Genomic DNA, 13,812 nt, shown 5'->3' on the forward strand with positions numbered 1-13,812 from the left:
TGCAGCTCCTCCAGGGTTACCTTAGGTCTCTGTGCTGTCTCTCTGATTAATGCCCTCCTTGCCCGGTCCGTGAGTTTTGGTGTGCGGCCGTCTCTTGGCAGGTTTGCTGTTGTGCCATGTTCTTTCCATTTGGTTATGATAGATTTGATGGTGATCCTAGGGATCATCAAAGATTTGGATATTTGTTTATAACCTAACCCTGACTTGTACTTTTCAATAACATTGTCCCTTACTTGTTTGGAGAGCTCCTTGGTCTTCATGGCAGTGTTTGGTTAATGGTGCCTCTTGTTTAGGTGTTGCAGCCTCTGGGGCCTTTCAAAAAGGTGTGTATATGTAGTGACAGATCATGTGACACTTAGATTGCACACAGGTGGACATCATTTCACTAATTATGTGACTTCTGAATGTAATTGGTTGCACCAGAGCTTTTTATGGGCTTCATAACAAAGGGGGTGAATACATACACACCTGCCGATTATCAGTTTTTAATTTCTGAAAAATAGTTTTATGTACATATTTTTCTAATTTTACTTCACCAACTTAGACTATTGTGTTCTGATCCATCACATATAATTCAGATTAAAAAAAACATTGAACTAAAGGCTGTAATGTAACAAAATAGATAAAAAGCCAAGGGGGTGAATACTTTTGCAAGGCACTGTAACTATACAAATTATCGTCATCTCACTGTCACAGCCTGCGTCTTTACCTATGGATTTCCGTGGCTCTACACACTTGGGGATCCTCTCCTCTATTTGTTCATCTCCATTAGAAAGTGTCAGAGAAACATCAGCTGAGTCAGAGTTCAAAGTACCTGCACATGGAATATATAATTGTGAGAAAACGAACAGAAGTTTAAACAATCTCTACAGTACAGTAAATCCTTCGATCTACTCATGAATACTGGTTCAAACTAAACTTGTATGTGTGAGTCCATTGCATGTGACAGATGCTCTTACAAAACAATTTGATTCTTTGTGTGGTTTTCCAGTAAAATCACTTTCAACTATACATTCTAATATGCATAAAACTTCAACACTTCTCAATAAATCCTGTTAGTCCTAATCTGCTGACTATTCTTTCAGTGATTTACAACAATCATAAAATAGCATTTAAATTTGTACACTTTGACTTCAAGACTGTTTGGAAATTAGGCCCTATGTATTTCTGACAACAAATAAAATATTCTTTAAAGAGACCCTGTCACCAACTGAAGGTAAAAGCACAGAAATTTTTGTATTTTTTGTGATTACTTACAGTATTTCTCATTTCAAAAAAACATTTTTTATTTACACGCAATTTGCCTCTAAACCTACTAGCAAACTTGGCTACTTCGAAAGCCAGTTCCCTAGCACAGTCCCCCCTCCTCCTTGCACATCACAGCCCTCTCTTCTTTCTGGAAATGTCCAATTACTATCTGTGCTGACAGCTCCTCCACCTCTCCCCTCATTTTCCTACATAAACTTTTATGTAGAAACCAGGAGAGAAGCAAAAACAGAAATACTACAGAACAGGGGTAGGCTACCTTAGAGGCCTTGCTACATTATCATCTTTAAAACTGAAATCTAGGAATATTGGCTACCTTGTAAAATATCCTGGATTACTAGGGGGAAAAATCCAACAAGGTGCATGCCACCTCGTGGACTTGTCTCTTTAATTTACAACTGACATTTTTACTGAGTGCTAGGAGTACAGCTATCTCTATACTGCTGGCACTCTGACACTAAACCTTCTGGTCTTAATGCCAGCAGGAGGTGAGCCCACCCCTCTCCTGCATAATCACAGAGCACTTTGTATTATGTGAATCCATTCACAAAATGGAAAGTCTTCTGTGAATGAACAGCAGAGGGTAGGGATGGGCAGAGATGTTGAATGTGGGGAAGACAGCTTTTCTCCTGTCAGAGCACTGGGAGTGTACTGATAGCTGTACTCCTGGTACTTAGTAAAGCTGTCATTTGAAAATAGAGGAGGTAGCATGCACCTTGTTGGACTTAACTCATAGTAAGCCAGCACATTTTACAAAGTGTCTGAATTCCTGGTCTTCCACAGCAGAGAATAACCTAGCAAGTACCCATTAAAAAGTAAGGAAGATTTAAAGTGCTGAGGTCAGGAGTGAGCAATGCAGAGTGTCAAGGTCAGGAGTGAGCAACGCAGAATGCCGAGGTCAAAAGTAAGTACTGCAGAGTGTAGAACTCAGTATTTTTGCAGAGTGCAGGGGTCAAGCATGCAGAGAGAAAGGGGGGACGTCGAGAGAAACATGGAAGGAAAAAAGGGGGATGTGCAGGGTGGGAAGTGGGACACAAATTGGTGGCACGAAAAATTTTAAAATTCTAGTCCAACACCTTATCGAGTCAGAATTTGATAATGATCTCTCTACGTCTATGAATTTGAATCACACTGCGTTGTTCCTCCAGTTCGCTTATGGCTTTCCCCTGGCATCCTTTTCAGGTGCTTCATCTTTTCCTGCACCTCATCCACCTACCTCTTCAGAGGCAGGCATAATGTCCATATACAACAGCACCTGCCACTTACCTTCTGCTCCTACAAGTCGCAACAGGTGCCAAATCCAGGACACATGAGGAAAAACAGGGCTTGCTTAGGCTTAAGCTCTGCAGGGTGAGTGGGCTGGATGTTGTCATGTACATGCTGAGAAGCTGCTGGGATTGGTCGTGATCTACCGGTCACATATCGACACCAGCACAGAGAGTGTCTTTTGACAAAGTCATATAGGAAGTTTGTTATTGGAATGAGTGGTCTTGCGTCAGCATCTAAACTGCCCCGTTCATTCCAATATCCTCACTCACAACTTAAGGGCAGGTGAGGCTATAAGACTACTCTTGGGCAATCCCTGCTCTCTGACATCTTCTCTATCCTATTAGGATCAGGTGAATTCAGACAGTTCCTCAGAACTCACCCCTTCACTTCTCCCAGAGCCATCGACCATCCTATCTTAAAGAAAACCTGCCAAAAAGTTGAATGTGGTCCCATACCTACTGCAGGTGAATCACAGATGCTGGAGGAGTCACTGTAAGTATTGGATGGCTGTTCGCTGACTCTTCTTTTCACACTTCCTTCAGGACCCTTTGCCCCCACTCTGTGCCTTTTTTTATTCTTTACTAAGATCCTCCCCAGCAGTTCTTGTGGGCTTGGAAGAGAAAATCCTGGCTGGAGCTAGAAAAAACATTAAGGAGCCAAATGTGAAGATAGAAAAAGGGTTAGAAATACATAGGCAATTGAAGTTACTTCAGATTATGTATTGGAAGATATTAATTATTGAGGCCCTCACTTGAAATCTCAGGTTTCCCCTACTATGGCTTTTTGGCTCAAACTTGTTAAGCAGGCACTTCCACTATACAAATTGACATATGAAGCCAAGGGTTGCCCTAAAACAGGGGTCTTCAAACTACGGCCCTCCAGTTGTTCAGGAACTACAATTCCCATCATGCCTAGTCATGTCTGTGAATGTCAGAGTTTTACAATGCCTCATGGGACGTGTAGTTCTGCAACAGCTGGAGGGCCGTAGTTTGAGGATCCCTGCCCTAAAAAATGTCATAAGATTTGGGATCCATACTACCTTATACTTAAGATACTGCTTGGTGCTAGGGCTCACTTGCTAACTTTATTGAGCACTGTGATTAAAGCATATTGCATGGTTAGCACACTGCACCTCATGTCTTCAATTGCTCCTTTACTATTTGATGTTAGTGTACTAAATGGACATTCTGTATCATCTATGTTCCATTGTCTGAGCACTGTTTGTTCTATTTCCCTTTCATGTTTTGTACTTGTAAGCTTGGTGTACAATAAAGTTACCTTTAAAAAAAAAAAAAAGTTATTGGGGCCCAAAAATAGATCATTAATTGTAAGAGATAAGGCTGCTTCAGATAAAAAAGATAAATGCAATTTTGGGAAGAAAAAAAAAAATCTTAAATAGCTAATATTGAATCCAGATTCAAAACAGATAGAATGACAATTCAAGGATACAATGAATGCAATTATCAGTGTATGCTGTCAATACATGGCAGCTTCTACTGACTGCTCTCTCATGACATATAAGGGTTAATCCAGTGAAGACAAATTTAGGGTATTGAGTGAACGCTTTATGTCGAATTGCCCCCAGATTTCTTACCGTGCCTCTGAACACTAGCAGAAAGATCTCCCTGCTGGACATTACTACTCTGCCCTGTTCCCCACCATCCTTTAGGTGCGGGGGGAGCTTCTGAACTCAGCGAGTATAAACTTCCCATTAGAAGAATAAAGGTACCAGATGAGCGACTCATTCACCATATTTACCAACATAAGCTTTACAGGGGAATGCCAGGTAAATTGTAATATTAAAGAAAGTCTGTACTGAGAGAGGGCTGTCACTGCTGACTTCTGAAAATGCCAGTTACCTGGCCATCAGTTTGATCATCTGGCTTCAATGAACCCAGAACGAGTCAGGAGTTTTGACCTAAATGGCTGCCTACTTCTTCTTGCTTAGAAGTCACAGGACTAGGATTTACCAGAGAGAGGTCAGCAAAGACTGCCTCCGTGTTTATCCAGGTTTCATTTTAAGCATTTTTTTATTAGGATCTCAGGATTTATACTGCAGACATATTAAGATCCTTACCAGAGAAGGTAACATTTTGACAAAAGGAAAAAAGAAACCAGGCAAAAAATAGAAAATATGGCCTCTAGGAAATATGGCAGTAAAATAATGGCAAAAATATGGTAAGACCACAAAACTTACAGGATATTTTTCTAGCGGTTCAGTAAGAAGTGCATCGCCAAAGATGTTTCTGCAGTATTCAGCCATCTTAGCTTGTTGCTTTGCTCTGCACAAAACAGATGAAAAAATGTATTAACTTAATGATAAAATGAAGACTGATATCCTAATTTTGATCAAATAGATGGTTATAAAGAAAAAAGAAGCAAGCAGATGAAAAGGAGTGAGGGAAAGCTGCAATGGAAAAAAAAAACAAAACTTACGAGTCAACATGATTTTCAAAGGATAAAATGACTGGAAATGGGGAAGTTTTGAAGGCACTTTCCGCTATTGCTTCAATTACTTCCTGTGGGAGAACAGAGATGGCTTGTTGATATCAGGTAATCATGAACTATACTTGCAATCCAATCTGGTCTTTTTCTGTACCTTAAAAGGTATCTCAGTGGTCATGGTAAATCCATGAGTAATAAAGGGTTCTTCATCTTGAGGGCGTCCTTTCCAGCAGTCCAACTCGATACAACGGCAGCCTGTGAGCAGCACCTGTCTGTACATCTCTACTGATGAGTTCCCTGTCAGCTGACCAGCTAGATCACACATAAGATACAAAAGAGAAAAAAAAAAAACAAGAGATACATCAGAAAAGAGAAGTTCTTTACCACCTAAGTAAAATGTGCACTACCTTTGGGTTGGAATATCTTAGGGATTGCCCCATTGTTACATGTAACTTTTTTTTACAGTGTGAGCCATATTTTTGGAGTCCAAGAACAGTGACAAACTCACTACTATGGCTAAGGAGACCAGTAAACATCTACTCACTGATCTTACCTTGCTAGTAAGAGCCTGGAAGCAACAAGTATTTTGTCACTTCTGGCTCAGGCATTACTTTTTTTACCTCTTTATTTAAGAAAACACAAGTACATTAACAGGAAACCATTAGAATATCTCAGGCACAACTGAGAAATGTCAAATCACTGGTAGGACAAAGACCTCAGACAGGGAACCAAACTACAATAGATACTGCAAATATTGCATTTCTGATATCAAATCACTTCTCATGAAAAATCGCAATTGCCTTCCATAAGTGACATCTGTACCATGTATCAGATAAACTGAAAATCAGTCAACACCAGTGGTGTCCAGTATTATTTAACATGAACTATAATAGGATTGGACCTGGTTTTACCCATATGCTATAAGCGGAGTCTTCCCCAGGGGTAAGGGGAGCCTGCCTTAGGCAGACTGGTGCGAAGAAGAGTGGGGGAGAAGGTATTAGTTCTCAGGTGTCACTTTTTATTGCTGCTGTGGCTGAGGAAGAAGCCAATAGAGCATGAACTGTGTTCCATTAACTTCAATGAATGGCCAATACGATCTTAAATGCATGAGTCAGGGGTGCCTGCATATGAAACCGTTGATTGTGCTACACATTCGATATTGCAGCACATGCTGGAGTTAAAGCAAATAGTTCTAGGGCCATTATTTACAGTTAAACTAAAGATCTGTAAAGGCTTTTAAAAAGTGTAGCCAAGGAAAATTTTTTGTACCAATGTTTGTCACCGTTTCACAGGCATGTGCACTTTTAAAGTATAAGTTCACCTTTAGGACCATGTTACACTTTTAAGGGTGTAACATGCTCCTATGCACCTGCCTCATGCCTCTAGAGTTGTGCGGGGCTCTGCTCACATAGGCGCATCATTTAGTCAGAGATCTGTGAATGAAAAAACTACAAGTACCATCTTCCACCGTGGCAGACATACTTGCAGTTTGAATGGGCTGCCAGCACGCTGCTCACACGCTTGTAGTTCATGAAATATTCTTCTGGTTTTGTAACAAAAAACCTGTATGGGGATAAAGCTAGAGAAAGAATGCAGGAGCCTGCCGTTGCATCCGGGATCTGCTGATCTCGGCTGCAATGCTCTGCAGGATTCAGTAAAATAAATAAATAAATAAATGCCCTATTTTTTTAACCTTCAAAAATATGTGCTTTTTTTTTGGAAGGTAAATTTAGCTGACATGTTTGGTATTTAGTTGGCATAACCTCATCATATATATATTTTAACCCAAAAAAGGGGCACTATATAGTTTGGGTACACTAAAACTAACGTGTATTTTTTAACTGAAAATCTGGATTTGGTAAGCTGTTGAGCTAATGTCTTCTGACATAACAAATTGCAAGTATGACCATTTTATTCTTCAGGGTCTCTGCTTTGAGACAATATATGAGGTTTAGGGGTTTTAACCAATCTTCAGGCCTAAAATGTGCATTTTAACACGTGTTCAGAAAATGCAAAAATGGCTCGGGCAGCAAAAGAGTAAAGTGACTTTATTAAAATTGTAAGCTCAAAGAATAACAGTTTGTCTTTTCCCATACTACACAGAGAATTATTCATGTGGTATCCATAGGACTATGATTAGTGCACTACTTACCAGTGAGGTAGGTATTGTGGGAGGAGTTGATAAAGTAACTGGTGAGCGGCTGTGTCATGTCATCACTGAGATCCAAGGCCTCTGGAGGAACAATGCTGTTTTCATCCCCACCCAGGAAACGACTAAAACCTTCCATAGATATCTGGTCTGTAACATGAAAGTGGAAAAGGCAGGGTTTACTTAACCAATGACCCTTTCTTAAAACTTTTCGTAATCTGCAAACAACTCTGCACTTTTACTTACCTCTTTCAAGAAACTGTCTGTTGGGCTCGTATTTTTCAATAAGCTGGCGCACCTGGTCCCTTTTAAGAGGTGGGAAAAGGATCTCATTGAGCCTTGGATCCCTTTGTTTCTGGTTTATAAATTCCATTAGTTGCTCCAGAGTTAAATATGGCTTCCCTTTAGCTCCACTACAGAAAAGAGTCCAGAAAATGGTTAGTCTATAGAACTATAAAACTAGACTATAGTCTTTAGGACTATATGGAAAGTAAAAAAAGAATACTGTACAAACAAATGTGTTTAAATGAATATTTGGGTCAATGTAAACATATAAAGTTGGGTACACACAGATTGAAAATCGTCCAGTTGAGCAGGGCTACAAAACGGATTTTGATCCGTTTGTAGCCCCTCCCGGTTGGAAAGAACTGTTGAACAGTCCTGCTAGAAAACCTCCTTCGATCAGGAGCTTGCAGCCAATCAGTTGCAGTTCTGATCAGTGTATTCTGACAGCGGAGTCGTCCCAATGTCAGAATACACTAGCACAACCGGGAGAATTCCTGCATCCAGGTTGTTGGTTTAAGGAAAAAAAAAAGTGTTTACCCAACTCTAGAAGGTAGTGTACTTACAACACACAAAAAAGGAAGCAAGAACATTTCACAAGGGGAAAGACTAGAAAAGGTAACAGCTATAGAATTTTCCACTTCTTTATTGTTAATCTTTGTGCTTTTCTAAACTTATCCCTAAGTGACCCACTCTATCAGCAAAACAAAGAGGCGGGCCACCAAAAAGTGAAGTATATTCTTTCTTCTTTTACTGGTATCCTTTTCCATACAAAGTGACTCTGTGCTGACAAGGGTCACTTTAAATGCCATTTATTTATGGTTTGAATGTACTAAACCATTATGTTTTATTGACAATTATTTTGTTAATTAAGATACTCGTTTTCACCTTTTTTTTTTTTTTCTTTGTTGCATCTAAGTGCTGCAAATTCCCTGAAGTCCCTTTGCAACCACTTCCTGTCTACATGCATACACTCCCAGCAATGGCTGCATGACATCTCTCAGGGCAGGTTTTCTTTTGAAAAAATATTGTTGAAGCTCGTATGAGATTTTACGGATTGGGTTTACATATACTAAAGGCTGGCATCAAAACTGTGGGTTGTGGTAAAGCACGTTTTACATCATTACCACAACACATTAATGTATCGCACTGTGAGTAGCGGTGCCATTCATTTACAATTGCACTCCAATGAACAAATAGAGTAAAGGACAAGACATCTGCAGTACAGCTCATCACAACGCACATAGGCACGCTTTATTTGTCCTTTTTTGGGTGTTAAGGCTGCTAGAAGGGGTGTTGGGGTAGGGGTGGGGAGCAATCTTTCAGCCATTAAAGAATTTCTGCATTTGGTTGGTTACGCCTGCTCCTAAGGATTTTTTTTCTAAACCAGAGCTGTGTAAAAGAAGGCTGAAAAAAAGTTGATCTTGTTGATAGCCATCTGCTGGCTGCAAATGGTGAATATGAATTAGAAATATATAACATTTCATATTTACCTAATTAACCTCTCACCACCACATAACGCGTATGTGTGGTAGCAAAGAAGAAGGGCTTTAACACCCGCACGCCACACATGCATCCATGGGGTGGCACAGCTTTCTGTGCTGAGAGCACACTCTTAGCACAGTCACTGAGCTGTCAAAGACAGCTCTCCGTCCATACTAAATGAGCAGAAGTTGGGACCGGCTTCTAATTATGTGACTGTTGTGACAGCCAATCACAGTGATCATGTTAATGGCCAATGCATCCTGATCCCAGGTGTATAGACCCTATTAAAAGGGACACTGGCAAAGGGCGGGAAGAGGTTAAAAACAAAAAGGTAAGCATTTGATGTTTTAGCACTAGACAATAGGGAAAATATATAAAAAATGAGAATAATTTCACTTTAATTCAATGTGAGCATTACATTTTTCGATCATACCCACAAAAGAGCATATACACAACAGCAATGCATCATTTTCCATCAACTCACTTCTCTATGAGAATCTTATCAATATCTGGCCGTAGGCATAGCTTATTCAGAAATCGTTCAAAAATTTCAAGGGTAAATTCCTCTGGTTTGATGGACTCACCCTGAAAGGGAGAGAAGATGATAACGTCCGGTACTATTTAGGCTCCAATACTAATATAAGTTGGCAAAATGAAAGCAAAAAAAAAAAAAAAAAAAGCAAAAAAGCATAACATTCAGTCAAATGGCAACAATGCAAATATTTTGAATCTGTGAGGCAAAGCTGGCAATAGCTGTCAAGGGTTTTTTGTTTTGCCTTTCTCTGGACCAAAACGGCTGGGAGATGTGGAACTTGGAAGGATGTGTTCCTTTTCACCTTCAAAAGCAAACATCCCAGAAAAAAGCTAAATACAAAATTAAACAACATAATATAGGGGGACATTTAGCAATTCGCACAGTAAGGGCTTATACCCATACAGCATGAATAAACTCAGTAAAAAATTCCCAGGGACTGTGTACAGCCCTTCTTTAAACAGAAGTTACAAGATGTGGTAGTATATGTAAAGCACACACACAGTTGTATGCCTCAAATGCAGATAGTCTTCTTCAGGGCATATGTCCTTGCGTGTGCTTTACGCATCTACTGGCACATAAATCTGCAAACCTAAGACATGATCTAATTTTCACAGGATGACCATCCTTATAATTGCACTGATATATGGTAGGTCATACTCAATCCAGGGTTAGCTAGCTGCCACCATAACAATGATATTCCTCTTCAACGTTTAGGACGTATATCGGCGTGCGGCGGTCCGGCAGTGGTTAACCACTACCGGACCGCCGCACGACGATGTATGTCCAAATTTTGAAGGGGGATACCGTTGTTATGGCAGCAGCTAGCTGCCATAACCCCGGTATCCCTGTTTTCGTGCGGTGGCCAGCTTTCTGATAAATGTGGTCCCTGCGGCAGATTCGCCGTGAGATCACTTTTATCGGTGGCGGGAGAGGGCCCCCCCTCCCGCCGCGATCCGGTGCCCTCCGCCGCTTACTGGAGCCGTCGGTAGCGGCGGAGGCGATCGAGTCAGTCTCCCTCCTGTGCCTGGAGACGAGTGAGGCTAAGATGGCGCCTACTTTTCTCCATGACACTGATGGGCGGAAGCAACATCAAAATGTCACTTCCGTTCACACCTCTTAAAGGCATATTTTTTTCAATCTCATTTTTTTAAATTACTTTTTTTTTTTTTAATTGCATTTAAGTGTAAATATGAGATCTGAGGTCTTTTTGACCCGAGATCTCATATTTAAGAGGTCCTGTCATGCTTTTTTCTATTACAAGGGATGTTTACATTCCTTGTAATAGGAATAAAAGTGACACAAATTTTTTTCTTTTTTTTTAAAACGGTCTAAAAAAAAAAAATAATGTAAAATAAATAATAAAAATAATTTTTTTTTTTTTTTAAACTCCCCGTCCCGACGAGCTCACGCGCAGAAGCGAACGCATACGCGAGTAGCGCTCGCATATGAAAATGATGGTCAAACCAAACATGTGAGGTATCGCCACGATCGGTAGAGCGAGAGCAATAATTCTAGCCCTAGACCTCCTCTGTAACACAAAACATGCAACCTGTAGAATTTTTTAAACGTCGCCTATGGAGATTTTTGAGGGTAAAAGTTTGACGCCATTCCACGAGCGGGCGCAATTTTGAAGCGTGACATGTTGGCTATCAATTTACTTGGCATAACATTATATTTCACAGTGTAAAAAAAATTGGGCTAACTTTACTGTTGTCTTATTTTTTTATTCAAAAAAGTGAATTTTTTCCAAAAAAAGTGCGCTTATAAGACAGTTTGCGGTGCAAAAAAAAGCATTACAATGACCGCCATTTTATTCTCTAGGGTGTTAGAAAAAAAAAAAACATATATAATGTTTGGGGGTAACTTTTTCTAGCAAAAAAAACCTGTTTTAAACATGTAAACACCTAAAATCCAAAATGAGGCTGGTCCTTAAGTGGTTAAAGTAATTGTAAGGGTTCAGATTTTATTTATCTTTTTAACCACCTCAATACCGGGCCTATTCTGGCACTTCTCTCCTACATGTAAAAATCATTTTTTTGCTAGAAAATTACTCAGAACCCCCAAACATTATATAGTTTTTTTTAGCAGACAACCTAGGGAATAAAATGGCGCTCATTGCAACTTTTTATCTCGCACAGTATTTGCACAATAATTTTTCAAACGCCTTTTTTTTGGAAAAAAATCGGTTTCATGAATTAAAAAATAACAAAACAGTAAAGTTAGCCCAATTTTTTTGTATAATGTGAAAGATGATGTTATGCCGAGTAAATAGATACCTAACATGTCACACTTTAAAATTGCGCACAATCATGGAATGGTGCCAAACTTCATAACTTAAAAATTTCCATAGGCGACGCTTTAAAAATTTTTACAGGTTACCAGTTTAGCGTTACAGAGGAGGTCTAGTGCTAGAATTGTTGTACATGCTCTAACGCACGCGGCGATATCTCACATGTGTGGTTTGAGCGGCGTTTACATATGTGGGCGGGACTTACGTGTGCGTTCGCTTCTAAGCGCGAGCTACCGGGGACAGGGGCGTTTTAAATTTTTTTTTTTTAATTTTATTTTACTTAATTTTTTTATTTTTACACTTTTTTTTTTTGATTACTTTTATTCCTATTACAAGGAATGTAAACATCCCTTGTAATAGGAATCTATGTGACAGATCCTGAGATGCGGGGTCAATAAGACCCCACATCTCTCCTCCAGGTTGGAAAACATGAGATCGTAAAAATTTTTTTTACCGATCTCATGCTGACAGCCGCGATCGCGGCTTCGGTTATTTCCGGGTACCCAGGCGTGACGTCATAACATCGCGCCCGGGCCTCCGATGGTCATAGAGATGACTGGTCACCAGAAATCTCTATCATCCTCATCCGGCGCCGGCCGATTCATTCTCCGGTCTCCCGATGGCACGGGAGAGCCTGGAGAAGCACCGGATGGCGGCGGGAGGGGGGGGGGTGTCCCCTCCCATCGCCTATAAGAACGATCAAGCGGTGGAACTGCCGCCATGATCGTTCTTATCGTACACAGAATCGCCGGCTGAAAATAATGATATCTGAATGATGTCTGTAGCTACAGGCGTCATTCAGATATCCCCCCCCAAAGTCAAGGACGTTTATATACAGTGGCCGGTTTTGAAGTGGTTAAATAACAAACATGTTATACTTACCTGCTCTGTGTAATGTTTTTACACTAAGCAGGCCCAATTCTCCTCCTCTCGGGTCCTCCTGGGTACTCCTCCCAGCTGAGTGCCCCCAGAGCAAGCTGCTTGTTCTATGACACGCGTGCGTGATTGGTCCTGAGCCACCTCTGTCCATAAGACACACAGAGCGTGGCTCAGCCCCTCCCCGCCCCCTCCTCACTGGCTGTGGTTGACAGCAGTGGGAGTAAATGGCTCCCGCTGCTGTGTCCAAGCCAATGAGGAGGAAGAGACCTCAGAGAGCTGCTGCTCTTGTGGATATTGCCAGATAGAGATTGGGCTCAGGTAAGTATTGGGGGGGGGGGGTACACTGAAGTTTTTTTCCCTTCATGCATGAAGGGAAAAAAAATTCAGCCTTTAGAAACACCTAACACTTTATGCCACAGACATCATCGGCACATTTAAAAGAAAACAGCCACAGAAACACAATACTATGAGGTTGGGCTTGTGAGATACAGTTGATTTTTTAATTGCCTATTTCTAGATTGTGAACATGCTGATCAGATCTGGTTGTACAGCAATTAAGTTATTGACAGGCTGACAAAGACCTCATTTGGTGAGCCTCAGGTCATCAGACACACAAGGGCTGCAGACAGTCAATGAAAAGATTTCACATCACTTGTGATCAAAATTAGAATCTATTCTTTTAACGCAGAATTGGGTTAAAAGGATTGAAAGAAGTGCAATACCTCTAGCGCTGTCCATTGTGAAAAATTAATACTGCATAAAGTTAATATAAAGACAGTATCTACAGGTTTGTGGTGTGACAAAAGGAAAGATTATGAATAATACCCGATTAAAGTTCAGCCCACAGGACTCCAGTGCAGTCTCTACTCTTTTCTTGTCAGCAGCAAACATCTTAAGAATGCTAAAAAAGTACAAGACAAATGTAAAAAAACAGCAGTACAACAGCTTCATAATTATAGAGGAAATAAAGGGTTCAAGTTTTACTGAAGTTAAAAAAAATAAAAAATCATTCGTCATTTTAGTAGTAGCTGTTAACTTGGCCGTTACCTAGTCATCGGATCACAAGGTTCATAGTTTGTAATTTAAATGCTATTGGTGCTCTTGGTTGATGACAAGCGCTGGCCTATATCTGGAAGGGGGTATAGGTCTATTAAGATTACAAAAGGAGGTTTGCAGTGGGATGATACACCATCTACAATGCACCAAACACAT

The 13,812-nt window shown here is 40.4% G+C and overlaps 1 protein-coding gene across 3 annotated transcripts in view; it reads right to left on the minus strand.

The window, feature by feature from the left end:
- The window catches only part of PLCB3 (phospholipase C beta 3), a 244,207-nt gene that overhangs the window by 70,255 nt on the left and 160,140 nt on the right, over window positions 1–13,812 (minus strand). For all 3 annotated transcript variants that reach the window (XM_073605354.1, XM_073605353.1, XM_073605355.1), the window contains exons 7-15: window positions 13,426–13,501; window positions 9,381–9,481; window positions 7,376–7,542; window positions 7,133–7,279; window positions 5,135–5,292; window positions 4,972–5,054; window positions 4,733–4,817; window positions 2,991–3,171; window positions 710–814 (exon numbers count right to left, since the gene is read on the minus strand). In XM_073605354.1, the coding sequence (XP_073461455.1) occupies window positions 710–814; window positions 2,991–3,171; window positions 4,733–4,817; window positions 4,972–5,054; window positions 5,135–5,292; window positions 7,133–7,279; window positions 7,376–7,542; window positions 9,381–9,481; window positions 13,426–13,501 (1,103 nt within the window). The remainder of the gene's footprint in view (window positions 1–709; window positions 815–2,990; window positions 3,172–4,732; window positions 4,818–4,971; window positions 5,055–5,134; window positions 5,293–7,132; window positions 7,280–7,375; window positions 7,543–9,380; window positions 9,482–13,425; window positions 13,502–13,812) is intronic.

Source organism: Aquarana catesbeiana, linkage group LG11 (assembly GCF_042186555.1).
Source record: "Aquarana catesbeiana isolate 2022-GZ linkage group LG11, ASM4218655v1, whole genome shotgun sequence".
Lineage (NCBI taxonomy): Eukaryota > Metazoa > Chordata > Amphibia > Anura > Ranidae > Aquarana > Aquarana catesbeiana.